This window comes from Saxophila tyrrhenica, assembly GCF_035928015.1.
Source record: "Saxophila tyrrhenica strain CCFEE 5935 chromosome Unknown scaffold_7, whole genome shotgun sequence".
NCBI classification, from domain to species: Eukaryota; Fungi; Ascomycota; class Dothideomycetes; order Mycosphaerellales; family Extremaceae; genus Saxophila; species Saxophila tyrrhenica.
Genome location: NW_027041739.1, coordinates 611,538 through 637,645, shown reverse-complemented (window position 1 = coordinate 637,645; position 26,108 = coordinate 611,538). Strand labels below are relative to the sequence as shown.

At 55.4% G+C, this 26,108-nt stretch overlaps 10 protein-coding genes across 10 annotated transcripts; 5 read left to right on the top strand and 5 right to left on the bottom strand.

The window, feature by feature from the left end:
* Nucleotides 1-252: 252 nt before the first annotated feature.
* On the top strand, nt 253-1,379 carry LTR77_004953 (uncharacterized protein; the record flags this gene model as incomplete). The annotated part of the gene is made up of 2 exons (XM_064802203.1): nt 253-298; nt 382-1,379. 2 exons carry the CDS (start codon nt 253-255, stop codon nt 1,377-1,379), a joined length of 1,044 nt encoding a protein of 347 aa, XP_064659564.1.
* Nucleotides 1,380-2,782: 1,403 nt separating this feature from the next.
* On the top strand, nt 2,783-9,797 carry ACC1 (acetyl-coenzyme-A carboxylase; the record flags this gene model as incomplete). The annotated part of the gene is made up of 4 exons (XM_064802202.1): nt 2,783-2,968; nt 3,042-3,307; nt 3,361-9,028; nt 9,084-9,797. The coding sequence occupies 4 exons, from the start codon at nt 2,783-2,785 to the stop codon at nt 9,795-9,797; spliced, it is 6,834 nt and encodes a 2,277-aa protein (XP_064659563.1).
* Nucleotides 9,798-10,169: 372 nt separating this feature from the next.
* On the top strand, nt 10,170-11,180 carry LTR77_004951 (uncharacterized protein; the record flags this gene model as incomplete). The annotated part of the gene is made up of 3 exons (XM_064802201.1): nt 10,170-10,324; nt 10,376-10,502; nt 10,572-11,180. The coding sequence occupies 3 exons, from the start codon at nt 10,170-10,172 to the stop codon at nt 11,178-11,180; spliced, it is 891 nt and encodes a 296-aa protein (XP_064659562.1).
* Nucleotides 11,181-11,433: 253 nt separating this feature from the next.
* LTR77_004950 (uncharacterized protein) lies at nt 11,434-12,265 on the bottom strand (the record flags this gene model as incomplete). The annotated part of the gene is made up of 2 exons (XM_064802200.1): nt 11,434-11,555; nt 11,602-12,265. 2 exons carry the CDS (start codon nt 12,263-12,265, stop codon nt 11,434-11,436), a joined length of 786 nt encoding a protein of 261 aa, XP_064659561.1.
* Nucleotides 12,266-12,972: 707 nt separating this feature from the next.
* Nucleotides 12,973-13,965, bottom strand: SLC1 (1-acylglycerol-3-phosphate O-acyltransferase; the record flags this gene model as incomplete). The annotated part of the gene is made up of 2 exons (XM_064802199.1): nt 12,973-13,472; nt 13,530-13,965. The coding sequence occupies 2 exons, from the start codon at nt 13,963-13,965 to the stop codon at nt 12,973-12,975; spliced, it is 936 nt and encodes a 311-aa protein (XP_064659560.1).
* A 239-nt stretch (nt 13,966-14,204) lies between these two features.
* On the bottom strand, nt 14,205-15,509 carry LTR77_004948 (uncharacterized protein; the record flags this gene model as incomplete). The annotated part of the gene is made up of 1 exon (XM_064802198.1): nt 14,205-15,509. One exon carries the CDS (start codon nt 15,507-15,509, stop codon nt 14,205-14,207), a length of 1,305 nt encoding a protein of 434 aa, XP_064659559.1.
* A 191-nt stretch (nt 15,510-15,700) lies between these two features.
* LTR77_004947 (uncharacterized protein) lies at nt 15,701-17,464 on the top strand (the record flags this gene model as incomplete). Its single annotated transcript, XM_064802197.1, has 2 exons — nt 15,701-16,173; nt 16,228-17,464. The coding sequence occupies 2 exons, from the start codon at nt 15,701-15,703 to the stop codon at nt 17,462-17,464; spliced, it is 1,710 nt and encodes a 569-aa protein (XP_064659558.1).
* Nucleotides 17,465-19,281: 1,817 nt separating this feature from the next.
* On the top strand, nt 19,282-21,094 carry ADE13 (adenylosuccinase ade13; the record flags this gene model as incomplete). The annotated part of the gene is made up of 6 exons (XM_064802196.1): nt 19,282-19,331; nt 19,456-19,755; nt 19,809-19,833; nt 19,884-20,702; nt 20,761-20,795; nt 20,845-21,094. The coding sequence occupies 6 exons, from the start codon at nt 19,282-19,284 to the stop codon at nt 21,092-21,094; spliced, it is 1,479 nt and encodes a 492-aa protein (XP_064659557.1).
* A 201-nt stretch (nt 21,095-21,295) lies between these two features.
* On the bottom strand, nt 21,296-23,242 carry DIP5 (amino acid transporter; the record flags this gene model as incomplete). Its single annotated transcript, XM_064802195.1, has 4 exons — nt 21,296-21,485; nt 21,617-21,639; nt 21,696-22,829; nt 22,883-23,242. The coding sequence occupies 4 exons, from the start codon at nt 23,240-23,242 to the stop codon at nt 21,296-21,298; spliced, it is 1,707 nt and encodes a 568-aa protein (XP_064659556.1).
* Nucleotides 23,243-23,858: 616 nt separating this feature from the next.
* Nucleotides 23,859-25,797, bottom strand: LTR77_004944 (uncharacterized protein; the record flags this gene model as incomplete). The annotated part of the gene is made up of 3 exons (XM_064802194.1): nt 23,859-24,782; nt 24,831-25,429; nt 25,491-25,797. The coding sequence occupies 3 exons, from the start codon at nt 25,795-25,797 to the stop codon at nt 23,859-23,861; spliced, it is 1,830 nt and encodes a 609-aa protein (XP_064659555.1).
* Nucleotides 25,798-26,108: the final 311 nt, after the last annotated feature.

Here is a 26,108-nt window from a genome sequence, read left to right as displayed (position 1 = left end):
CAGGTTCAGGTCTTCTCCTGCATGACATTGCTCGAACTGGCTTCCTTTCTTTGACCTCTGTACAATTCATACTTCTCCTTTCGTCTTTCCTTTGCGATTGAGTACATCAGATCCATTAGCGACGGCGGGCTGGCAGACGACACTTCGAACACACTAGCTGTCTTCTAACGATTCACGACTCACGACTTACGAACGACGATCTACGACTTGCTCACGCTACAGGAACACATTGCCTTGTGAATCCACTTAACCATGGACTTTGCGTTCACGAGGCAGGATGAGACAAAGGTCGCGCCAGGTACGTATGCATTCGAGGGCGCCGTAGCTCTACTTCCAGCCCAATGCCCTTGTATCCGTATCCGCCTACTGACAGTTCGATAGGAACCACCAAGATCCTGCCATTGACCTGCCATGGCCACTCCCGACCCATCACCCACGTCTCCTTCTCATCCCTACTCAGCACCGGTTCTACTTCTCAATACTACATGATCTCAGCATGCAAAGACAGCAACCCAATGCTCCGCGACGGCGTCACAGGTGATTGGATAGGAACCTTCATCGGACATAAAGGCGCAGTGTGGAGCGCGAGGTTATGCGAGGATGCCACCTTAGCAGCGACGGGCTCAGCAGACTTCTCCGCGAGAGTATGGGACACATATACCGGCGAGACATTACATTCTCTCCAGCACAACCACATCGTCCGAGCGGTGGCTTTCCCACCGCAAGACCGACCCCAGATCCTAGCGACCGGCGGCATGGAGAAGAAGCTGCGGATCTACGACCTCTCAAGAGCAAGCAACGGCACCACCAACGGCGCCTCAAACGGCGCAGACACCACCCCGTCCTATGAAATCGGCGCTGGCGACCACACCGCAGCCATCAAAAGCATCATCTGGCTCCGCGACCCCAACATCGTCACCACCGCCTCCGACGACAAGAACATCCGCTGGTACGACCTCCGCGCCCAAACCGCCATCGCAACGCACCCCGTCGACGGCCTCCCCATCTCCTGCGAACTCAACATCGGGCTCGGCGGCAACCCCGAGGGCGTCGTCAGCGTAGCGGCCGGCAAGAACGTTTATGTCTTCGACGGCGCGCGGCCGGGGCAATTGATGAAGCACATCAAGACGGAGCGGGACGTGGCGAGCGTAGCGGTGAACGGGGAGGCGAGGAGGTTTGTTACAGGAAGTCCGAATGACACGTGGGTGCATTTGTGGGATTTGGATGCGGAGGAGCAGTTGGAGACGGGGAGGGGCCACCACGGGCCGGTGTGGACGACGTGTTTTAGCCCGGATGGGAAGATGTATGCGACGGGGAGTGAGGATGGGACGGTCAAGTTGTGGAAGTTTACGAATGGGGCGTATGGGCTTTGGCGGTGATACCACAACTGTGAGATATGGCATGAACGAGTGTCCATGTTTGAATGCATCCATTTCATCCCTCGTCCTCTCCAAAGGACCGCGTACGTGTGTAGCGTGATCGTCCTCGGACCGTGCAGCTGAACGACGTTTCGACATCTTCCGTAGCAGCCAACTCTATGATCACATATCTACTCAGCAGCCCGCTGGTCGAGAACGACACGACCGTTGAACTCTCCTGACTTCGGCCCTGACCTTACCGATTGTAAATGTCAATGCGATATCTCACATCTTGATGAGCTGCCAATCTCTTCTATTGCACTTGGAAAAGGGGCGGCGGAGAGCCGGTCATCAATAGTTTGCATTTTCGAGATATCGGAAGTTTCGTCGGTGACGCTATTGAGCGTTCGTTCGGGAAACTGGGCTTGTGCTCCTGTGCGCGGTTGCTATATTTGGCGTTGGACGGCATGCGGGTATCGCGTGGTAGATTGGAGATGCCGGGACTTCTTCAGGACGTTCTCGAAGGGATGAGAAGAGCATGGAGGTATATGTACAAAAGGCAGGATGAACAGATGTTGAATGGGTTGAGTGTTGAAAACGGTACCTGCAGCAGGCGAGGTAGGTTGGAGTCGGGGTTGCATGCAGTATGATGTGCTCAACGGAACCTCTGCTGCGATCTCATCAGGGTTTCGCTCCAGCGCTCGGGACGGGCAGACTGCTCGGATGCACTACTCCGCACAACCAGAGATGATGATGCTCAACCTGGATAATGCTGCGAATGAGGAGCTCGCTATCCGCCTCACCAGCAGGTGTACATGTATACCAACGTCCTCAATTGGGGGTGAAATATGGAGGCCGAAGGATGTTCGAGCTGGCTTCATCAGCTGCTGTTGGTGCCGTGCCCATATCTCGGGATCGACGTGAAGAAAGGGCTGAAGGGAAGCTAGCGCACAGATCCCAACAGGCGAGCAATGCGGCCTCGGAAGCGGGAGTTTTTGGATAATTTATTTGGGAGTGGGTGCTGTGCGCTGCAACGGGCGAGGTCAACAGAAAATAGTAGACATCTTAGATATACCGCACTCCCTCCTTCCGCCCGAATCTGATATCGCTTCCCTCCCTTTGCGCTTCTGACTTCACACATCCATTCACAAGGGCATTGTCATCCACCCCCGCCCTCTCATCCTCCTCTCTCCGTAATAGAGCGCAATTCAGCCCCACGTCTTACCGGATCGCTGGTCCCCTGATTTGACGCAGCAGCCAGCGTCAACCACACCACACCTTCCCTCTGACAGGCGGAGCTGAAAAAGGGCGGCACCACTCACAAAAGGGCGACCCCATCTCTCCCTCGCCCCCCTCTCCTTCCCTTTCACGAAACACACGACAGAACTACACACCCTTAATACTACACAGCTCCGACTGCGACAATGGCCGACGCAGTGGGCGGCGCCCCAAAGGTCAACGGCCATCAGGTCAACGGCCATCCGAGCAGCTACTCGGCTAAGTTCGACCTGCAGCCGCATTTCATCGGCGGGAACGAGCTGAGCAAGGCGGCGCCGAGCAAGGTGAAGGACTTTGTGGCGGCGCATGATGGACATACTTCGATCACGAACGTGAGTATCCCCGCCCATCAGTCGATTCCGGCAGTGTTGGAGATGGGGGGCGATGGCTGATGCGGTGGAACAGGTCCTGATCGCCAACAACGGTATCGCGGCGGTCAAGGAGATCCGATCGGTGCGGAAATGGGCATACGAGACATTTGGCGATGAGCGGGCGATTCAGTTCACGGTCATGGCGACGCCGGACGATTTGGCGGCGAATGCGGATTACATTCGGCTGGCGGATCAATATGTCGAGGTGCCGGGTGGCACGAATAATAACAACTATGCCAATGTGGAGCTCATTGTGGATGTGGCCGAGCGGATGGACGTCCATGCTGTGTGGGCAGGATGGTGAGTGGAATAAGAGATGGCTATGCGATGGATTGCAGCTAACAGCAGCATAGGGGCCACGCATCCGAGAATCCCAAGCTTCCCGAGTCTCTTGCAGCGTCACCGAAGAAAATCGTCTTCATTGGACCTCCCGGCTCAGCGATGAGGTCACTCGGGGACAAAATCTCCTCTACGATCGTTGCGCAACACGCCAAAGTACCTTGTATCCCATGGTCAGGCACTGGCGTCGACGAGGTGGTAGTTGGCGATGACGACATTGTCACGGTCGAGGAGAGCGTCTACAACAAAGGCTGCGTGACCAACCCACAGGAAGGTCTCGAAGCGGCGAAGAAGATCGGCTTCCCAGTCATGGTGAAGGCTTCTGAAGGAGGCGGTGGCAAGGGTATCCGAAAGGTGGATACGGAAGAGAAGTTTGAGCAGCTATACAAGGAGGCCGCGAGCGAGATTCCCGGCTCGCCCATCTTCATCATGAAGCTGGCTGGCAGCGCTCGTCATTTGGAGGTCCAGCTTCTGGCGGATCAGTATGGCAACAACATCTCGATCTTCGGCCGTGACTGCTCGGTCCAGCGAAGACACCAGAAGATTATTGAAGAGGCACCGGTGACGATCGCTAGCCAGCAGACTTTCCGCCAGATGGAGAAGGCTGCTGTTTCTCTTGGTCGATTGGTCGGCTACGTGTCTGCCGGTACCGTGGAATACCTTTACTCGCACGAGGATGACAAGTTCTACTTCTTGGAACTGAATCCCCGTCTCCAGGTCGAGCACCCTACCACTGAGATGGTCTCGGGAGTCAATCTCCCAGCCGCCCAGCTCCAGGTTGCCATGGGTCTTCCTCTCCATCGCATTCGTGACATTCGCTTGCTCTACGGTGCGGATCCTCACCAACAGTCAGAGATTGACTTCGGCTTCGAAAAGGAGGGCAGCGCTCTTCAGCAGCGACGACCACAGCCCAAGGGCCACTGCACAGCTTGCCGTATCACCTCTGAAGATCCTGGCGAGGGCTTCAAGCCATCCTCTGGTACCATGCACGAGCTGAACTTCCGATCGAGCTCGAATGTCTGGGGTTACTTCTCCGTCAGTGCGGCATCCTCCATCCACAACTTCGCGGACTCGCAGTTCGGTCATATTTTCGCATACGGCGAGAGCAGACAAGCGTCGAGGAAACACATGGTTGTGGCGTTGAAAGAGCTGAGCATTCGTGGTGACTTCAGGACAACCGTGGAGTACCTGATCAAGCTGTTGGAAACACCAGCTTTCGAGGACAACACAATCACCACCGCATGGCTCGACGAGCTGATCAGCAAGAGGCTGACAGCTGAGCGACCAGACCCGACCATCGCCGTCATCAGCGGTGCAGTCACCAAGACGCATCTGGCCAGCGAGGCATGCATGGCGGAGTATCGCATGGGTCTCGAGAAAGGTCAGGTCCCTAGCAAGGACATTCTCAAGACGGTCTTCCCGATCGAATTCATCTACGATGGCTACAAGTACAAGTTCACCGCGACCCGGTCCAGCGTGGACAGCTACACCCTTTTCATCAACGGCAGCAAGGCTAACGTTGGCATTCGAGCACTCTCCGATGGCGGTCTCCTGGTCCTCCTGGGCGGACGCTCCCACAACGTCTACTGGAAGGAGGAAGTCGGCGCCGTGCGCATGTCTGTCGACGGCAAGACCTGCATGCTCGAGGAGGAGAGCGACCCGACTCAGCTCCGCACGATCTCTCCCGGCAAGCTTGTGCGTTTCACTGTCGAGAACGGAGAGCACGTCACCAAGGGCCAGGCTTTCGCTGAGGTCGAGGTGATGAAGATGTTCATGCCTTTGATCGCTCAGGAGGACGGTGTTGTCAACCTCATCAAGCAGCCCGGCGCGACTCTTGCTGCAGGTGACATCCTCGGTATACTGGCTCTGGATGACCCATCAAAGGTCAAGTCTGCTCAGCCGTTCCTCAACAAGCTCCAGGACTTTGGCGCGCCTGTTGTTCCCGGAACGAAGGCTCCGCAACGCTTCTCTTTCCTCTTCCAAACGCTGCAGCATATCTTGGAGGGCTTCGACAACCAGGTCATCATGAAGCAAACCTTGAGGGAGCTGATCTCAGTCCTGCGAGACCCGGACCTGCCGTATGGTGAATGGATTGCGCAAGCCTCTGCTCTCCACGCCCGTATGCCACAGAAGCTTGATTCGATCTTCGAGGACCTCGTCAAGCGTGCGCAGTCCCGTCAGTCTGAGTTCCCGGCGAAGCAACTGCAGCGGGCTTTCGACCGCTTCTTGCAGGAGAACGTCTCAGCTGGCGATGCCGTACTGCTCCGTGCAACTCTGGCTCCTCTGACTGAGATCATCGATAAGTACCAGAATGGATTGAAGGCGAACGAATTCGGAGCCTTCATTGCTCTCTTCGAGCAATACTGGGCGGTTGAGAGCATCTTCTCCGCCCGCCAGAACCGCGACGAAGAGGTCATTCTCCAACTTCGTGACCAGAACAAGGACAAGGTGGGCAGCGTCGTCCAGACGGTGCTGTCTCACACCCGCGCGCCTGCGAAGAACAACCTCATCATCGAGATTTTGCAAGCATACAGGCCAAATCAGCCAGGTGTCGGACCTGTGGCTGACTACTTCAAACCATCGCTCCAAAAGCTGGCGGATCTCGAGGGGCGCGCCACAGCCAAAGTCTCGCTCAAGGCGCGTGAGGTGCTGATCCAATGCGCCATGCCATCGCTTGAGGAGCGCACATCGCAGATGGAGCACATTCTTCGCACTGCAGTGCTTGAGTCGCGCTACGGCGAGAGCGGCTGGGACCACAGAGAGCCCGACTACAACGTCATCAAGGACGTCGTGGACTCGAAGCACACCGTCTTCGACGTGCTGCCACAGTTCTTCATCCACAAGGACCCGTGGGTGTCTCTGGCTGCGCTTGAGGTCTACACTCGCCGCGCGTACAAGGCGTATAAGCTCAAGCAGATCGACTATGTCGCGGAGGGCGAGACGCCGTATGTTCTTGCCTGGGAGTTCTCGCTCCGTAAAGTGGGCGAGTCTGAGTTCGGTTTGCCGATCGAGTCTGGTCACCCATCGGGACCTGGCACGCCTGCTGAGGGCTTCGCGAAGGTACACTCTGTTAGCGACATGAGTTACCTGTCGAGGAGCGCTGGTGCTGGCGAGCCCACTCGTCGCGGCGCGGTTGTGCCTGTGCCGTACATTGATGAGGTTGATGAGCACATTATGAAGGCGCTTGAGACCTTCCCGTTGGCGGATCAGAATGGACATGCCAAGGGCCAGCTTTCTCTGTCCAGCGACATGGCACGGAGAAGACAACCCGGTGCCGCGGTCCCCGCATTGGGACACGAGGACGAGTTGACCGCAGTCTGCAACGTTGCCGTGTGCGACGCCGAGAGCTTCGACGACAACGAGATTCTCGCTCGCCTGCAGCCGATCGTTGAGGAGTACAAGGACGAGCTCCTGGCCCGCCGTGTCAGGCGTCTGACATTCATCTGCGGCCACAAGGATGGCACATACCCTGCCTACTACACCTTCCGCGGACCGAAGTATGACGAGGACATCAGCATCCGTCACATCGAGCCGGCGCTGGCTTTCCAGCTGGAACTTGGGCGTCTCGCGAAGTTTAACATCAAGCCCGTCTTCACTGAGAACCGCAACATCCACATGTACGAGGCGGTTGGCAAGAATGCTGAGAACGACAAGCGCTACTTCACTCGTGCTACTGTCCGAACTGGTCAGCTGCGCGATAACGTGCCGACTGCAGAGTATGTCATCTCGGAGGCTGACAGGCTCATGACTGACATCTTGGATGCGCTTGAGATTGGCGGCAACAACAACTCCGACATGAACCACATCTTCATCAACTTCGCCACCATCTTCCCGCTGGAGACGAATGAGGTGCAGGAGGCCCTTGCTGGATTCTTGGATCGCTTCGGCCGCCGCGCATGGAGACTTCGGGTCACTGGCGCTGAGATCCGTATCGTCTGCACCGATAAGAACACTGGGAACCCAGTGCCGCTCCGTGTCATCATCACCAACACCTCCGGCTACATCGCCGAAGTCGAGCTCTACGAAGAGCGCAAGTCGGACAAGGGCAATGAATGGCTCTTCCACAGCATCGGCGGCACAACCAAGATTGGCTCCATGCACCTGCGCCCCGTCAGCACTCCCTACGAGACCAAGGGCGCTCTCCAACCTAAGCGCTACAAGGCTCACATCATGGGCACGCAGTACGTCTACGACTTCCCGGAGCTCTTCCGCCAGGCTATCGAGAACAGCTGGACGTCCATCGTGTCGCAGCACCCGGGGCAGAAGGAGAAGCAGCCGGTCAAGGGCGACTGTATAGAATACAGCGAGCTTGTGCTGGATGACTCCGATAACCTGCAGGAGGTCAACCGCGAGCCGGGTACGAACAACATTGGTATGATTGGGTGGTTGGTCACGGCCAAGACGCCTGAGTACCCGCGCGGCAGGAGATTTATCATCATTGCGAACGATATCACGTTCAAGATTGGTAGCTTTGGCCCGTTGGAGGACAAGTTCTTCCATAAGTGCTCGGAGCTGGCGAGGAAGTTGGGGATTCCCAGGATTTACCTTTCTGCCAACTCTGGTGCACGTATCGGCATGGCGGAGGAGCTGATCCCACACTTCTCCGTTGCGTGGAAGGACCCGAAGAAGCCGGAGGCTGGTTTCGAGTACCTGTACCTCACGCCGGAGAAGAAGGCGCGCTTCGAGGACGGAGCGCTCAAGCACGTCATCACGAAGGAAGTCAAGGTCGGCGGCGAGACACGCCATGTCATTACCACTATCGTTGGTGCAGAGGATGGTCTCGGCGTGGAATGCTTGAAAGGCTCCGGTCTCATTGCCGGTGAGACTTCCCGTGCCTACGATGACATCTTCACCATCACGCTCGTCACCTGCCGCTCCGTCGGTATCGGCGCCTACCTTGTCCGTCTCGGCCAGCGTGCGATTCAGATCGAAGGCCAGCCGATTATCCTCACTGGTGCTCCGGCTATCAACAAACTGCTCGGTCGTGAAGTCTACACGTCCAACTTGCAGCTCGGTGGGACACAGATCATGTACAAGAACGGTGTCTCGCACATGACTGCTGACGATGACTTTGCCGGCGTCTCGAAGATTGTCAAGTGGATGTCGTTCGTGCCGGACAGGAAGAATCAACCGGTACCGATCTCGCCGTCGGTGGATGTCTGGGATCGCGACATCACGTTCTTCCCACCGCAGAAGGCTACCTACGATGTGCGCCACCTCATCGCTGGACAGCAGACCGATGACGGCTTCTTGAGCGGTCTCTTCGACAAGAATTCCTTCGAGGAGGCTCTCGGTGGCTGGGCTCGCACGACTGTCGTCGGCCGCGCTCGTCTCGGCGGCATCCCCGTCGGTGTCATCGGCGTGGAGACCCGCTCCGTCGAGAACGTCACGCCCGCCGACCCTGCCAACCCCGACTCCATCGAGCAAGTCACCAACGAGGCCGGCGGCGTATGGTACCCCAATAGCGCTTTCAAGACCGCACAGGCGCTGCGGGACTTTAACAATGGCGAGCAGCTTCCGCTCATGATCCTGGCCAACTGGAGAGGTTTCTCCGGTGGGCAGAGGGATATGTACAATGAGGTGTTGAAGTATGGGTCGTATATTGTCGATGCGTTGGTGAAGTATGAGCAGCCCATTTTCGTGTACATTCCGCCGTTTGGGGAATTGCGTGGTGGATCATGGGTGAGTCGGACGTTCATCTGTGTGGTTTTGGAGCGAGTGCTAATGCTGTTTACAGGTCGTCGTCGACCCCACCATCAACCCGCAAATGATGGAAATGTACGCCGACGAGGACTCCCGCGGCGGCGTCCTCGAGCCCGAAGGTATCGTCGGCATCAAGTACAAGAAGGACCGTCAGCTCGAGACCATGGCTCGTCTGGACCCTACCTACGGCGACCTCCGCCGCCAGGCCGCCGAGCAAGGCCTCACCGCCGCCCAGCAGAACGAGATCAAGGCCAAGATGACGGAGCGCGAGAACTTGCTCCTCCCGGTGTACACGCAGATCGCGCTGCAGTACTCCGACCTCCACGACCGCGCCGGCCGCATGAAGGCGAAGGACGTCATCCGCATGCCTCTGCAATGGACCAACGCGCGCCGCTTCTTCTGCTGGCGCCTGCGCCGGCGTTTGAACGAGGAGTACGTGCTCAAGCGCATGGCGGCGTCGCAGAGCAAGGAGCTGGTCAACCGGGCCAACAACCTGCGCACGCTGGAGGCGTGGTCGGCGGTGCCGAAATTCGACACGGACGATATGAGCGTGGCGATGTGGTATGAGGAGAATCGGAAGATGATTGCGGACAAGATTGAGGGGCTGAAGCAGGAGACGGTGGCGTATGATGTTGCGGCGTTGTTGAGGGGGAATAAGACGGGGGGGTTGAAGGGGGTGGCGCAGGTTTTGTCCATGTTGCCGGTCGAGGAGAAGGAGGAGGTTATTCGGTGGCTTGCGAAGCAGTAAACTATCTTTGGGGGAGACCGAAGGAAAGCGAGATGTGATTACTATGGGTAACGGCAGTGGCGCTTGCTGGGGTCCGTGAAAGTGGAGGAGTTGCGATCTGGGTTTGTTGCTCTGCGGTGTATAGATTGAGTGCACATGATTGTTCTTCAACCTCCTTTTGCCATCAGTGAGTATCATGGTTATGTTTCATGTTCTGTTTCTGATGATGAGGTGACGTTCTTGCTGCGCATCGCTCATTCCCCCTGCGCTCGAAAGGCTCTGGCCTTCCTTTCTTTGACTTCACCCAACTTTCGCTGACTTTTCTCAGCACTTCTTCAGACACCACCTCGCTGTTCTTATCTGCTCCTCGTACTTGCTCTTGCTCTTCTCACCATGACTGCATCAGCGACTGTGAAAGCCGAGGGCAGCGGCGCGTCCGCCAACAAGACGCCTGCTGTCGCCAGTGCTCCGCCGTTCGTACTCTCGAAAGTGGACACCGGCGCCGGCGAGAGCAACGTGACGAAGCAGATGACCAAGGGACTGCAGAAGTGAGTAGCCTATTCGTCTCTTCACTGTTTGTGCTGACTGGTGTGCGATAGTGTCTGGGCCAACGCACGCTACTCGGACTTCACCATCGGGTGTGGCGAGAGGAAATGGAAGGCACACAAGGTGGTGGTGTGCTCGCAGTCGGACTTCTTTCATAAGGCTTGCGATGGGGAGTTCAAGGTGCGTACCACATCGACGGCCGTTATAGATTCATGATAGTTCAGAAGAGCAATGCTGATACAATGTCAGGAGGCGCAGACCGGAGTCGTCACTCTCAAGGAAGACGACCCGAACGTCGTCGAGGTTATGTTGCACTTTATGTACCACTTCGACTACGAAGACGAGGGACATGGCGGCCTTGCTCCGCTGATGCTCAACGCCTATCTCTTCGTCATGGCCGACAAGTACCAAGTCGACGGACTCAAGGCTCTCGCCAAGGACAAGTTTCTCAAGCGTACGACCTCGCAGTGGAACACCAGCTCCTTTGCAGAAGTCATCTCCGTCGCCTACAGCTTGGACGACAGAGTCACCGGCGTCCTCCGTCAGATCCTCGCAGGCACTGTGCGCGACCATGCGAAGGACCTGTTTAGGAAGCAGGAGTTCTTCGAGTTCCGTGAGGCGGCGCTCAAGCATCCGCAGCTGCTGCTCGACCACTCCAAGAGCACCGCTGTCAACGCTGACGAGCCCAACCGCAACCCCGCGAACATGGACTGGTACAAGTGTCCGGGGAACTACTGCAAAGAGTACAGTGCCATCTTCGCCATCAGCCAGCATGTGCCGGATACCTTCCGCATCTCCTGCCCGTTGCGGTGCACGTACAACAAGAACAAGCCGTTCTGGGACGCTTACAAGATCTGAGGATGAGGGGAAGCAGAAGTCAAGTCGTGCAGGAGATGCATGGTGGGCTTCACTTGTCCTCAAGTGGCACTGTACAAGTGAGTATAATCTGGACCGCTGGTTTATGCAGATGCTGACATCAGAATGACAGAGAGGTGAACATGGTGAACAGAGGATGTACTGCAAATGCTGTTCGCATGGATGAAAGAGCGAATGCAGGAATGGAGGTGTATTGCGGTCGACAGCGCCGTGCGTTGCAGAAAATGTCAGCATGTCAGTACGGATAGTAGCCACCATCAATCGCTATCACCTTGTTTGTGACATATGCATTCTTTGCCATCCATAACACCGTGTCGGCCACTTCCTCCGGACGTCCCAGGCGTCCTACCGGTATCCCTAACGCAAATTAGCTCTACCTCCATCACCTCGACGAGACACTCACTAGAAGCAACCCTCTCCTGCACCTCCTTATCATCCGAACTCCCCATCATATTAGTATCCCCAATCAACGCCGGCGCCACCCCGTTCACCGTAATTCCCTTCTTCGCCACGTTCCCGGCCAACCAATGGATGAACCCATGCTGTGCGCTCTTCGAGCTCGCGTAATGTGGACCCACCACTCCGCCCGTGAAAGCCGCTACAGAAGAATCAAAGATGACGCGACCCCAATTCTGCGCTTCCATGTGTGGGAGGCAGAGTTGGGTGAGTAGGATGCCCGAGCCAGTATTGATACGCCACGTCTCCTCCGCGACATCGATTGGCACGTCAGCGAGGGATTGAACGGATGTATGGCCGCAGGCGGACCCGGCGTTATTGAAGAGGATGTCGACGGGTCCTAGCGTCTCGACGACCTCGCGGTGGAGTTTTCGTACACTGTCGTAGTTGCCAATGTCCGCTTGGAAGAAGTGGAAGCGGAAGTCCTCCTCGCGATTGTGATTGGTCATGCTCTCGGTGAGCTTCTCCCGGACTTCATCGCTGGCGGTGTTGTAGTGCATGGCGAGGTCGTAGCCGCCTTCCTTGGCGAAGGCGATTGCTGTGGCTTTGCCTATGCCTCCAGTTGCTCCTGAGATGAGGACGAGCTTTCTTCTTTCGCCTGAGGAGGACATGGCCGGTCGGATAGAGGTGAATTACTTTGGACCACTGCGAGTCAAAGACCTTCAGTGCAACGCTCAACGCTCATGGACACGAAAGATCAAGAAATTGATCTGCTACCCCATAGATCGATTGAGCCTTTCAATGCAAGATGACGCCGGTAAGGCTGGATCACATGACCGAAAACTCCACCCGCAACGTCCCTGCCGCTGCAGACATCCAGTAGCGTACGTTGTTTGTTGACCAATCACAGTCGTAGCATTCTGGCTGTTGGTATTTGAGGTGCTTGATGGTGCAAGTGACTGAGACAGGTTGCATGAACTGTGTGCCAGATCAGCTATGTCCTGACCACCATCAATTCGCCTGCGAGGACCTCCTCAACATGTTACCAAGAAGTCGGTTGTCTGCACCATTCCAGCCGCTGTCGTTGTTCAAATACAAGTGGTTTCTCCCAGCTGTGTTGAATCGTTCGCTTCGGATTCAAAATGCATATACAGAGCCAAACGGTGGCTATAAGTACTTTCAGTGACCCCTCCCAATGCCGGATGCAACCGCTTTTTCCTGCGCATCCAAACTCCAATATTAATGCAATGGGTATCTTGCGTACGACTAATGCACCCGCTCAACGCCCGAATCTTTCTACTACACAGTCAGTGGCCATATTGCGCCGACAGGATGGACGGAGACTCACTCGCGCTGCCAGATCTTCGCTCACTGCATGCTACGCAGCAGCGTTCACGCCAGTGTCGACCCCGGTGCTTTTCGCAGGGCCGTCTACCATCTTCGTGCCCTCCGGCTGCTGCACGGCAACGCCTTTCTCCCTCGCACTCTCCGTGATCTCCCTCAACGCGCTCAGCATCTTCTCCCTAGTCTCCTGCAACAGCGCATCCACATCATCCTTCGTTTTCCCCTTCGTGCTTATCGGCTCCAGCGCCCTCGCCGGGATCGTGCCAGCTCTAAAGATCTTCTTTTTCACATTCAACACGTTACTATAGTTGGCCACCACAACGGGGACGATGGGCACTTGTGCCTGGACCGCGAGGTGAAATGCTCCCTTCTTGAAGCTCAGCATATCCGGGTAGTCGTAGTAGGAGCGCGTGCCTTCGGGGAAGATGTAGACGGACTGCTTGTTGGAGTGCATTTGCTCGGCGGCTTTGTCGAAGGCGGCGACGGCTTGGGTGCGGGAGGAGCGTTCGATGAAGACGGTTTTGCTTAGGGCCACTGTGGCATACGGTCAGTTAACGAGACACACTGCGTAGCGGGATGTCTGAGACTCACTGAACCACCCCAAGAACGGCACCTTCTTCAAGCTCTTCTTCGCAGTCACAGAGCAGTACTTCGGGAACACGTGCCCGAGGAAAGCAACGTCTAGCTCCGTCTGGTGATTACCCACAAACACCGCCGGTCTAGTAGTATTGAGCCAGTCCTTCTCGTCTTCAATCTCGAACCACACTCCGGTAAACCACAGCATGGAGTACTTGAACGCTTTCGCCGTCGTCCACTGCCCGAGCCCGCCGTAGCCGAAGACGTTCAAACATGCTGAGGCTATTGTGCCGTAGATTGCGCATAGTATGAGGGCGATGAAGGAGGCGGATGAGCGGCCATAGTATTCGAGGATGTTGTTTTTGGTGGTGCTGCCGGCGATGATGAGAGCTTGGGAGAGGCCGAAGAGGATGAGGGGAATGAGGAGGAGGATAAGGAGAGCGACGTGCATGTTGGTTGGTCTGCTAGCTTGTCGACATCTGAGTAGTTTCTAGTAGGCGGTCAATTTGGCAGCAGTTGTGCGCGGTAGAAGGTGAAGTGCAGTCCGGAGAAAAAGTAGAAATGGCGGGGTGTTGCTGCAGGTCCAGTTCGAGTGTGGGGCGATCACATGTCAGAGGAAGCACTTCACAGCATTGCATTTATTTGACAGGCTCGTGGAAAGGCCATCGAGAAGAGTGATCGTTATACATGTCATCTCGTCCCGAACTCCTTGTTGAATGCCCTCCCAATCACCATCCTCCTGATCTCACTCGTCCCGGCACCGATCTCATACAGTTTCGCATCCCTCATGATCCGTCCGGCCGCCATTTCATTCATATACCCCATCCCGCCCAAGCACTGGATAGCATCCATTCCACACTCAGTTGCCCGCTCCGCCGCATACAAAATCGCTCCAGCGCAGTCCTGGGTCCGGATCTCAGGGTCCTCGTGGCTCTCATCAATGGCCCGCGCGACGCTGTACGTGAACGCAGAGCTGGCGCGATATTTCGTGTACATGTCCGCCAATTTGCCCTGGATGAACTGGTTCTGCGCCAAGGGCACTCCAAATTGCTTCCGCTCGTGTACATATGGAAGTGTCACATCCAGTGCAGCCTTCATTAAGCCGAGGGAGCCAGAAGACAGAACCAGGCGTTCGAGGTCGAGGCCTTCCATCAGTACTCGCACGCCTTTGCCAACGCCACCGAGTATGTTGGAGCTAGGGACAAAGACGTTGTCGAAGACGAGCTCGCCCGTGTTACTTCCTCGCATACCTAGCTTGTCAAGCTTACGCGCACAGCTGAAGCCGGGAGTGGACGAATCCACGATGAAGGCCGTCATGCCTTTGCTGCCAGCATCTGGGTCGGTTTTGGCGTAGACGACGATAAAGTGTGCGTCCGGACCGTTGGTGATCCACATCTTGTGGCCGTTGAGGAGGTAGCCACCATCAGTCTCCTTAGCTGTCGTCTTCATCGATACGACATCTGAGCCGGCATTGTGCTCGCTCATTGCCAGAGCGCCAATCTTTTCGCCGCTCGTCAGGCCCGGAAGGAACTGGCGTTTCTGCTCGTCGGTCCCATTGAGTTGGAGCTGGTTGACGCAGAGTTGACTGTGTGCTGCGTAACTCAAACCTATGCTCCCACTCGCACGACTGAGCTCCTCTAACACCACACAATGCGCCTGGTATCCCATCCCTAGCCCGCCGTAGTCCTCGTCTGCTGTCAAGCCCAAGAACCCTGCCTCACCCAGCTTCTGCCACATCGAGTTCGGAAACTCATTGTCGTGGTCTGTTGACTGTGCGACATCGAATGTGATCTCCCTCCGCGCGAACTCGATGGTCCGCTCTCGTAGCTCTTCTAAGTCATCGTTGGTCGGTGGAGTGAAGCCTTTGGGGTGTTTCGTTGATGCTGATCGTAGTTGACGTTGTCCCGCTACAAATGCTGCTCGTGGTATCCTCTGCAACGGTGGCCGGGTGCTCTGTAGCAGCGCCGCTGCTCGACAAGGTGATATGGGAGGCATTGATATGTTTCTTCAAGACTGGAGATCCGGCGACACGGTTTGGTTTTGTGGGGTGGTGTTTCTGGGGGCGGCTACACGCGGCTGAAGGGATGCCGAGGACCGGGGATATGGACGAGACGAGATGAAATAACACGACAGCAGGTTGACACTGTGTTTGAAGGTCTTCTGGAAAAGGAGGATGTGACCTAGCAATGGCATCGCCTGCTCCCATCCGCGCCTTTGCGCGATCACTGCACCACCTACCGCGACGACGTGTGTGGAGTCAACAGCAATGCCTCGTGCAACGAAGACGAGCAGCAACATACACGAGCCCACATCAGGCCGCGCAGATCTCAATCATACAGACGGCAGTCGATGCAAACAGCGAAAGGTACCGCGAGAATGCGGCCTCAATGCGAGAGCTCACACAGCGGCTCACAACGTTGCATGAGGAGGCAGCGAAGGGAGGGACGGACAAGGCCAGACAGAAGCATGTCGAGCGCGGGAAGATGCTGGTGCGAGACCGAGTTACGGCGGTGGTCGATCCAGGAACGAGCTTCTTGGAGTTGAGTGCGCTGGCAGGGCATGAGTTGTATCCGGGCGAGGATGTTCCAGGCGGTGGTATGCTTACGGGCATTGGGACGGTGGAGGGAGTGATGTGTATGATCATTGCCAATGACAGCACGTATGCTAGCACACACCGCGAAATTTGCTGTCGGAAGTACTGACGAGTCTAGAGTGTCAAGGGCGGCTCGTACTACCCCATAACCATCCGCAAGCACACTCGAGCACAGGAGATTGCCCAGCAGAACCGATTACCCTGCATCTACCTCGTTGATTCGGGTGGAGCCAATCTCCCTCACCAGAAGGATGTTTTCCCAGATCGCGATCACTTCGGGCGTCTGTTCTATAACCAAGCTCGCATGAGCAGCGCAGGCATTCCCCAGATCAGTGTGGTCATGGGCTCTTGTACAGCTGGCGGCGCGTACGTGCCCAGCATGAGCGACGAGTCCATCATTGTCAACGAACAAGGCACGGTCTTTCTAGCAGGACCACCGCTCGTCAAAGCAGCTACGGGCGAAGAGGTTACTGCCGAAGAGCTAGGGGGCGGCAAACTGCACTCAGAAGTCAGCGGTGTAACGGACTACCTTGCCGTCGACGACGCCCACGCTCTCATCCTCGCCCGCCGCTGCATCAGCAATCTCAATTATCCCACAGCCCCTAACCCCGATCTCCGCCCCTCGTTCTTGGAACCCCTACATGACCCAGAAGAACTGGACGGCATTGTTGGCACGAATCTCAAGCAAGCAATTCCCATGCACGAGGTCATTGCCCGCATAGTCGACTCCTCCCACTTCTCCGAGTTCAAGCCGTCCTACGGCAGCACCCTCATCACCGGCTTCGCGACCATCTACGGCCATCCGGTCGGCATCATCGCCAACAACGGCATCCTCTTCTCCGAAAGTAGCTTGAAGGGCGCTCACTTCATCGAGCTTTGCTGCCAGCGTAACATCCCTCTCATCTTCCTGCAGAACATCAGCGGTTTCATGGTCGGGCAGGACGCAGAGAAAGGCGGCATCGCGAAGAATGGCGCAAAGCTGGTGACTGCTGTTGCTTGCGCTGATGTGCCCAAGTTCACCGTCATCGTCGGTTCGTCGGCGGGTGCAGGAAACTATGGCATGTGCGGTCGCGCGTACTCGCCCAGGTTCCTCTGGACTTGGCCGAGCGCGAAGACGTCAGTCATGGGGCCGGAGCAATTGACGGCGGTGATGGAGGCAGTGGGGAAGAAGGTAGATACCGGGTTAAGGGACAGAATTGAGAAGGAGAGCGAGGCGTTGTTTTCGACCGCTCGCCTGTGGGATGATGGCATCATCCCGCCCAGTCATACGAGGAGAGTACTCGGCATGGGGTTGCAGGCGGCGATGGGCGGAAGTGTCGAGAAGAAGGAAACGAAGTTTGGAGTCTTCAGAATGTAGACGTCGTACTTACGCTTTGAGCACAGCCAGATGTCACTCACAGATCTTGTTCGATGATCGTCAGGAACAGGCCGTCAGACGTAGCATGCTCGTCGCTCGCCCAAGCTCACGATAGAAAGGAATGGTTTCAGGCGAACCATGGTTTTTCTGTCGAAGCTTCGCTAGAATTTGGTACGGCAAGCTGCGAACCACTTCATGGTAGCGAACTGGCCTAGAACGTGTTTCAAAAACCATTGCCTTTCTTCGGCACGCTTTATCGCTCACGGCATCCACGGACTTCGCAGCCACATGCATGTATCGCCTGACAACCGCATCGTGTGTGTGTGGTTCGACCAGCATTGAGCTCACGATGCCGCAGTTCCGTTGTCGCCGACCATTCCGTGGAGAGCTCGACATCTACCAAACTTTGACTGCTCGCAACAACACTCAGTGGTGGCCTCTACCAAGCAACCACCGGCTAGATTTCCGGCGCCAGTGACGCATACACGGCCACGCAACAACTCACGAGGACGTCCTGGCACCGGTGAACCTGAGGTGCAGAAGGATCTGTACCCCTGCAGCCCTACGTCTCCAGACCCAATGAAACTGTCGTCAGCTTCCTTGTGACCTCCACTTTCTGCTCGCGAGAATAGTTAGCACGCCTTGGCCGCACGAGTTGACCGACGCATTGGAGCAAGGGCCAACCATCGCCTAAGGTGTCTGCCTGGAGACCGTCGTGAGCAAGGCGGACTGCCCGCTGCCTCCAATGCGTTTCGGACACCGGCATGCAGTTCCCCTTGGCTGGTTGGTCATGGGATGGTTTCACATGTTTGAGGTTGGCACGGCGGTGGGCTTAAAGAGGATGTCCTCCCCCCCATCCTTCGCTACCTGAGGATTCATATCAATTACCGTACCAACATCTTGAGTCTCTTGCTGGGCAATCGAGACCAAACATTCATTGTACCAAGATAGCAACCACATCATCCACAACTACTTATTACTGGCTCAGACTGCACCCGCAACAACATCATACCATCACACGATCATCAATCAAAAGCCAACAACATGCCCCGCGAACGATCTCGCTCACCAAAGCCAGCAACTGGCGCCCTCACCTGGGACGGAGCAGTCCAGCGCAAGGAATTCGAGATGAACGACAAGAGCTCTTCGCAGGCTTCCTCTACTTCTCCGAAGCCGCAAGTCAAGCGCCAAAGCAGCTCTTTCTCGGACTGCGGTCGTCACTCGAACGAATGGTTGTTTGGCGGATTCAGCGTCAAGGAGACGGCGAAGAAGGTGCTCAGGCGGAGGGATTCTTGAAGGGCGGAAAGTGATGAAGCGGATATTTGGATGAAGGAGTAGCAGCAAAGAACTTGACTGCGAGATTTGGAGTCACCGACAGGAAGGCAGCGAGCTGCTGAGCAGAAGACGCCTGGCTATCAAGTTTCGAGTCTCCGATATTGTTGCTCAGCTGGGCAGCGAAACGCATCAAAGGCGTTGCATCAAGGACGGATTGGAAGCGCGAGGTGGGCACGAAAGATGTGGTGAAGATGAAACCACTGGAAAGAAGTGGACGGGCCCAAGAGCAAGGCCGGGAACCTGGAAGCATGAAGAATTGAAGGACAGACGGAAGCTGAATGACTATCTGATCTGTGTACTCTTAAGCACGTAGCGTATATTGAAGACCACCATTGACCCGACCTGCTCCGACCGCACTTTCTCTTTTTTGACCAATCATAAACTTTTCACATGCGCGCAAAGTGAATATCGTTGCGACCTCACATTGAGCCTTGGGGGGCATATACCGCCGACCTTGACCCGTTGTGCTACAGACACTAAGAATGGAGAGAATCAACACTGCCAGCGTGACATACAACGATGTCTTCCAAAAGTAAGTGAGAGCTTTTCCGCATCGAAGACTTGAATACCAAGTCGAGAACAAGATACACGAAGAATATATTTTCTCAATGGCGATAGAACCTGTCATAGGATGCCTTTAGCTAACTGGACAACAGCCCACTCAACTCGAGGTATTGCTCGAACGAGATGAAGTATATCTTCTCCCCCCGGAATCGATTCAGCACATGGCGGCAACTCTGGGTCTATCTAGCAGAGTCCGAACGAAGCCTTGGTCTCGACATCTCCGATGAAGCCATAGCGCAGCTCAAGCAGAACACACGCATCGAAGACGACGAGTTCGAGATTGCTGCGATCGAGGAGAAGCGTAGGCGGCACGATGTCATGGCTCACGTTCATACGTACGGACTGAAAGCTCCGGCAGCGGCTGGGATCATTCATTGGGGCGCGACGTCATGGTAGGTATTTTACCCTTTTGTTGACGGCCCTTGAAGTCTGACATTTTGGTTAGTTATGTCACGGACAACGCCGATCTCGTACAGGACCCTTCTCAGTGATCATGCGGAACAATGGCTGACCAGTCTAGATCTTCCTCCGGGATGCTCTTAACCTCGTACTGCCGAAGCTCGCTGGTGTGATCCAACGCCTCAGCAAGTTTGCAATGGCCTACCGCGACCTGCCATGTCTGGGGTACACTCACGGCCAACCAGCGCAGCTTGTCACGGTCGGCAAGCGAGCTAGCCTCTGGATCACGGACCTGCTGGATGACTTACACAACCTCGAATACGTGCGAGACAGGCTTCTCAATAAGTTCCGCGGGGTCAAAGGTACGACCGGCACCCAGGCAAGCTTCCTGGCGATCTTCAAGGGCGACCAGGAAAAGGTGAAGAAGCTCGACAAGCTGGTCACTGAAGCTGCCGGCTTTGAGGCAGCAGAGATCTCAACATCCCAGACATACTCCCGCAAGGTCGACACAGATGTCATTCATGCTCTCTCTTCTTTCGGCAGCACTTGTGAACGCATCGGCGGTGACATCAGACATCTAGCAATGTTCAAGGAGCTTGAGGAACCATTCGAAGCAGACCAGATCGGCTCCTCAGCAATGGCGTACAAGCGAAACCCCATGCGGTCGGAGCGACTATGCTCACTCGGCAGGAAGCTGCGCAACTTCAGCGCGGATGCGGAGCAGACGTTTGCATCACAATGGCTGGAGCGCAGTTTGGACGACTCTGCTATTCGCCGGATCACGTTGCCCGAGTCCTTCTTGTGCGCAGATGCCTGCTTGATCCTCCTGAACAATGTCTCTTCTGGCATGGTGGTCAACAAGGCGGTGATTCAGCAGAGAATCGATCAGGAATTGCCGTTCATGGCTACTGAGAATGTGATCATGGCTATGGTTGAGCGGGTGCGTTGCCCATTCTATCTCATATCAAACCACGGGCTTGGACTGACACGGACCACAGGGCTACTCAAGACAAGAAACGCACGAAGAGATCCGGTTCGTCTCCACGACCCCTTTTCTCCCTGTCGATACTGACCCACCACAGCGTCCTCTCCCACCAAGCTGGTGCGGTAGTCAAGCAAGAAGGCAAGCCCAACGACCTCCTCGATCGCATCAGAGATCGGGACTTCTTCAAACCCATCATCCCGGAGCTGCAGACTCTCATCGACCCATCCACCTTCACCGGCAGATCTGCGCAGATCGTCGACGAGCTTGTCGAGATGAAGGTCAGTCCGGCGCTTCAGAAGTACGCTGATGTCCTGGAGAGCGTTAAGGATGCCGAGTTGAAGGTTTAGAGTGGAATTGGAATATATGTGGTGAGATGGCGTTGTGGGACGGATGCCACCAACGGTCTTGTCGAATTCTGTGGTAGGGTCTGGCAGTGAAAGTGGCCAATTCAACCTGAGCGATATAGACACAATTGAAAGCAACGAACTGGGTGGGTATGACGAGTATACACGGACTCATGCAATAGAATTCTCCGAGGAATGATGCGTCTAGAACAGATATCCGACCGTGTGTCGGTACCAGTAGTTCGCTCCACTGGCTTTCTCTTCCCTCTCCTTCTCCAACCACATTTGTTCGTCCGCATCAATGATCTCCTTGCCCGAGAACAGATCGGCCTCATGTGGCTTCCAGCCCTTCGTCTTCTTCACGAGCTTGTAGCCGAAGATCATAATCAAATATCTGTATGACGGGCAAGAGGGTCAGCAGGTTGTCTCAACGGGGGAGCAAAGATGGAAGGGTCTCAGAGCGCCACATAGTCGTGAGCCTTGGACGTGTCTCGGAGAACCCTCCCACTCGTCAGTACGACTTACAGCGGGATGCCAAGGTAGCCAGTCTGTGTGAAGGTGTTAGCAGCATTCGATATATTGGTTGGCGAGGTGCAAAGCTTACGATGAAATTCTTGTAGTCAAAGTTACCATAGTCATCGCTATGGGTAAAGACGGCAAAGTTCTTCGTCAAAGCAATCAAGCAGCAAAACGCTAGCGCAATGTACGTTCCCCAGAGACCGAACGGTGACTTGTACCGCAATGAGTGATCGGGTATGTTCTGCGCCCTGCGAGCTTTGACGAAGTACGCGTGCGAGACCAAGATGGAGATCCAGGTTAGCAAGCCGAAAATCGAGACCAGGTTGACGAAGTACTTGAAGACGTCTGCGGAGTCTCCTGCGACGTTCAAGAACGCTATGCAGGCGATAAGAGCTGAGAAGCCGAGACCGTAGTATGGGACGCCGCGTTTGTCTGTGATGGCAAGGAAGCGTGGAGCCTGGCGTTTGAGGGCGAGACCGTGGATCGTTCGAGAGGCGATGTAGAGATCGCTGTTGGCGGCGCTGAAGACGAAGATGAGGATGCAGCCGTTCAGGAAACCCGGAAGAGTCTCAATGCCGGCGAGCTTGATCGCCACGACGAATGGGGAGGCCGCCGCTGAAGTGGATGCGTCGGTTGCAAAGGCCAACAGCTTGCTGTCGTATGGCACGATCATGCAGAGTAGGAAGACGGAGCAGATGTAGAACAAAAGGATTCGCCAGAAGGTCAACTTGATGGCTCGCGGGACGTTTCGACGAGGGTTTTCGGCCTCTCCGACTGTGACACCGACCAACTCCGTGCCTAGGTAGGCGAAGACGGCGTTGGTGAAGCTGTACCAGAAAGCAGTGAAGCGTCCTACACTTCCCGTGCCGATGTATTCGTTGAAAGCGCCGGGATTGTTGTAGTACTTGAATCCAGTGGCCGGGCTTCCAGGGACGCCTCCGGCGGCAATGATAATAGATAATATGATGAGGCCCAGCATGACGAGCACCTTGATCGACGACAACCAGAACTCGATCTCGCCGAAGAAGCGGATGCCCAGGTAGTTTATGAGTACAATGGTGACCAAGAAGACGGCGATGAAGACGCCTGGATTGACTTGTTCGGGCGGGCACCAGTACTGGATCACTAGGGCGGCGGCTGTGAGTTGATTGGGAGTAACGATAATGTACTTGAACCAGTAGGTATATCCAAGAGAGAAACCCAGCGCTGGGTCAACGAACTGGCATGGCGTGGTCAGCTGTGGCCTCCTACGACACAAGATGGAAGACCTACTCGAGTCGCATATGCAGCAAACCCTCCCGCAGCCGGTAACCACGTCGCCATCTCTCCAAGCGAGCACATGACAACGTAGCAGAGCAGTCCTACCACGGAGTAGCTGATCATTATAGACGCAGGTCCAGAGTTGGCCAACGCATTGCCAGTCCCAATGATCAATCCCGTCCCAAGAGCACCACCGATGGCTATCATGGTGACTTGACGGGCGTTGAGCCCACGATGCAAGCTGTGGTGTGCATCTTTCGGATCCGACAGCTGGTTGGGGTTATGGATGATGTTCTCGTCGTAGTAGGGTTCTTTCTGTGCCTCGTCAATCGGCGAGTGCTCGTCCGATCCATAGGAGTGGTAGTGAGCCATTGTCGAAGCCGCGAGAGGTGTCTAACCAGCTGTAGACCTCAGCAAGCTCGCACGACGCGATGAGGTGCGCGCGCACGCAAATAAGTAATAACCCATGCACGCTTACCACGCTATCGTGGTGTGAGAAACGCTGATGACAGTGTGCCCTTGGCTACCAGGGTGGCAAGCTCCACACCCTCACGGTGGCCCGCAGAGAAAAGCCTGTCAAGCAAATCATTGAGCATTTGCCAAGGGGACCTAAGCTGTTTTTTGAGCAGTCCAAGCAAACCAAGACCGCGGTCGATCTGTTCTCATGTAACGTCAACCACCGGTAGTGGCGGGGGGAAAGATTGTCGCGATAGCTGTGCGTGCAACAGTTGGAGGTGGGATCTATCAGCTTCTAGCTGCGCAGCCGTTTGGGCAGTGGGAAGCGGGAGGTGGATGACTGCTTGGGAGGCGGCGCTGGTGTTGTGTACAGGCGATATAGGTATGCATGATCCTGCGAGGCTGATTATACCAGCGCACTGATAAGTGAGCATTGCACCATTGAGAGGCGAAAGGATCGTTGTAGATGATTTCAATAGCTTCGTTTCTGGCATGGTAATTTCTACTCAAGCAAAAGATGTCCCGAGATGATCTACTTCCCGACCGCCCATCCAGCCAACGTGTTTATTAGCTCCTGTCCGTATTCTGGTTGCACATCCCTCCCATCCAACGAACCAAGATAATTCGTAATATCTCTTCCATCATATTCCCTCGTATCAAACCCATTGCCCAAGAAAGCATATCTGTTCTCATCCCAATACTCAATATCATAGTCCTCATACCTCGGCCTGTCCAGCAGATGCAAGAACGACAGCCGCGAGCCAGGGTAGATGACCGCTTGCCCGTCCGTCTTGCCCTGCTTGAACCAACTGCTGCACGGGCTCGTCCAGGCAGTGCGCTTCAAGAACAGGTCTGCATGCTGGCGGAACTGGTTCGAGAGGTCGAGGCGTGGGGTGAAGGATTTGATGTTCTCGATCTGGGCTTTAGAGATGGCGTCGAACATGTACTTGGTCCATTGCTCGATGAGGGGCATGAAGCTGCCGTGGCCGAGGGGACCGTATGGACCGCAGAAGGAAAAGTGGTTAGGGAAGGTCGGGACGCCGATCGAGAGGTAGGAAGAGACGTTGTTCGGAGTCCAAAGGTCCTTCAGGTCGACTCCTTGACCGTTGATGAAGGGGAAGCGTGGGATCCAGGTGGTGTCAAAGCCAGTTGCGCAGATGAAGACATCGACTTCGTGCTCCTTGCCTTCGTGGTCGATGAAGCCCTTTTCCGTGAGCGTCTCCAGCTCGTCGGTGAAGACGGTCGAGTTGTCTGCCACCAGAGCCTCCAGGTAGCCAGGCGCTGGTGTAGGTCGTCGACAACCGGGGTTGAAGTCCTTGGGAATGATTTTGTCGCACAGCCTGGGGTCGCCTTTGAGCTTGCGCACCATTTGATCGTAGCTGAAGTCTCGGGCAGCCTTGGCCTCCTCTGAGCCTTTCAGGATGAACTTGAATCGTTGGTTGAGTTCATTCTCGATCTACAGAGCTGTTAGCCATCGTTGCCGTGTAAGGGCAGCACTGCTCACCTGCTTGCGATACTCAAGATACTTCTCAGGGTGCTCTCGCAGATACTTCTTCTGCTCATCTGTGTATTCGAAATTCGCGCCGTCTTTGCCTGCCCACGTCTGCGCAAAACCTGCTGTGATCCAGATAGGATTCCTGATCCAGTGGTAGAGCTGCTGGACCTTTGGCTGGATCTTCGCCACGATCTGCACTCCTGAGCTACCAGCACCGAGCACTGCGACCTTCTTGCCTTCCAGTGGGTAGCCCTCCTCATACCGGGCAGAGTGCATCAGCTTGCCCTGAAACCGATCCAAACCCTTAACCTTCGGCCACTTGAAGTTGTTCAGGACACCGCCAGCGTTGATATAGAACTCTGCTTCATCCTCGAACACAGTGTCCTTCTCCATGTCACGGACCTGAAGCATCCATTTGCCTTTCTCGTTGTTCCATTCCGCGCGCTCGATCTTGTGCTTCAGCTTGACGTATTTGTTGATAAAGTCGTGCTCATCATAGATGTCTCTCAGGTATCTCCAAATCTCGGGCGAGTAGGAATAGTAGTGCGTCCATAACTTGATCTTCCAGCTGAATTGGTAGTTGACTGAAGGGATATCGCATGCACATCCTGTTCAACTCGAGATCAGTACCCACGCTGCAGGACAACTAATGATCGAAACAGGACGAACCTGGATATCTGTTCTCCAACCATGTACCGCCGACATCATGGTTCTTCTCGTACACGACAATGTCGAGATTGTCCATCTCTTCCTCTGCCTTCTTCAAGAAGTTGACTGTTGACGCAGCGGCTCCCATCAGGACCACGCGCATCTTACGCTTGGTACCATATGGTTGCTCTCGTATCCTGTAGCCATGTTCGTCCTCTTCCGGTATAAGCAAGCCGTCGCGATCGGCTACAATATGGTCCAAGGTGTGCTGATGGCCTGCCTCATCCGTGACGATGTTCGCATCTGGCGCATCGTGCTTGACGCCCATTGTAGCGGGGATGTAAGATCTATATCAAAGTGGAGCAAGGGAAGGGAAGATCTTGTGAGAAAGAAGGTATAATCTTGAATTTGAGAAAGGTCTGGGTTGAGAAGAGTAGCAAAGGTACTCGGTATCTACTTACAACATTCCCACCAGGATACAACGATCGTTAAGAACCCCGTCGATGGTGTTGCTGCATCGCATACCCGGATGATGGTGTGGGGAAGCCTCGGTATTAGGCGGATTAATTCCGTGTTGGAGAAGAAGCTCACGTGCGTCCATAGAGCGGCATTTCTCCAAGACGCGCTCCAAGGCGGACT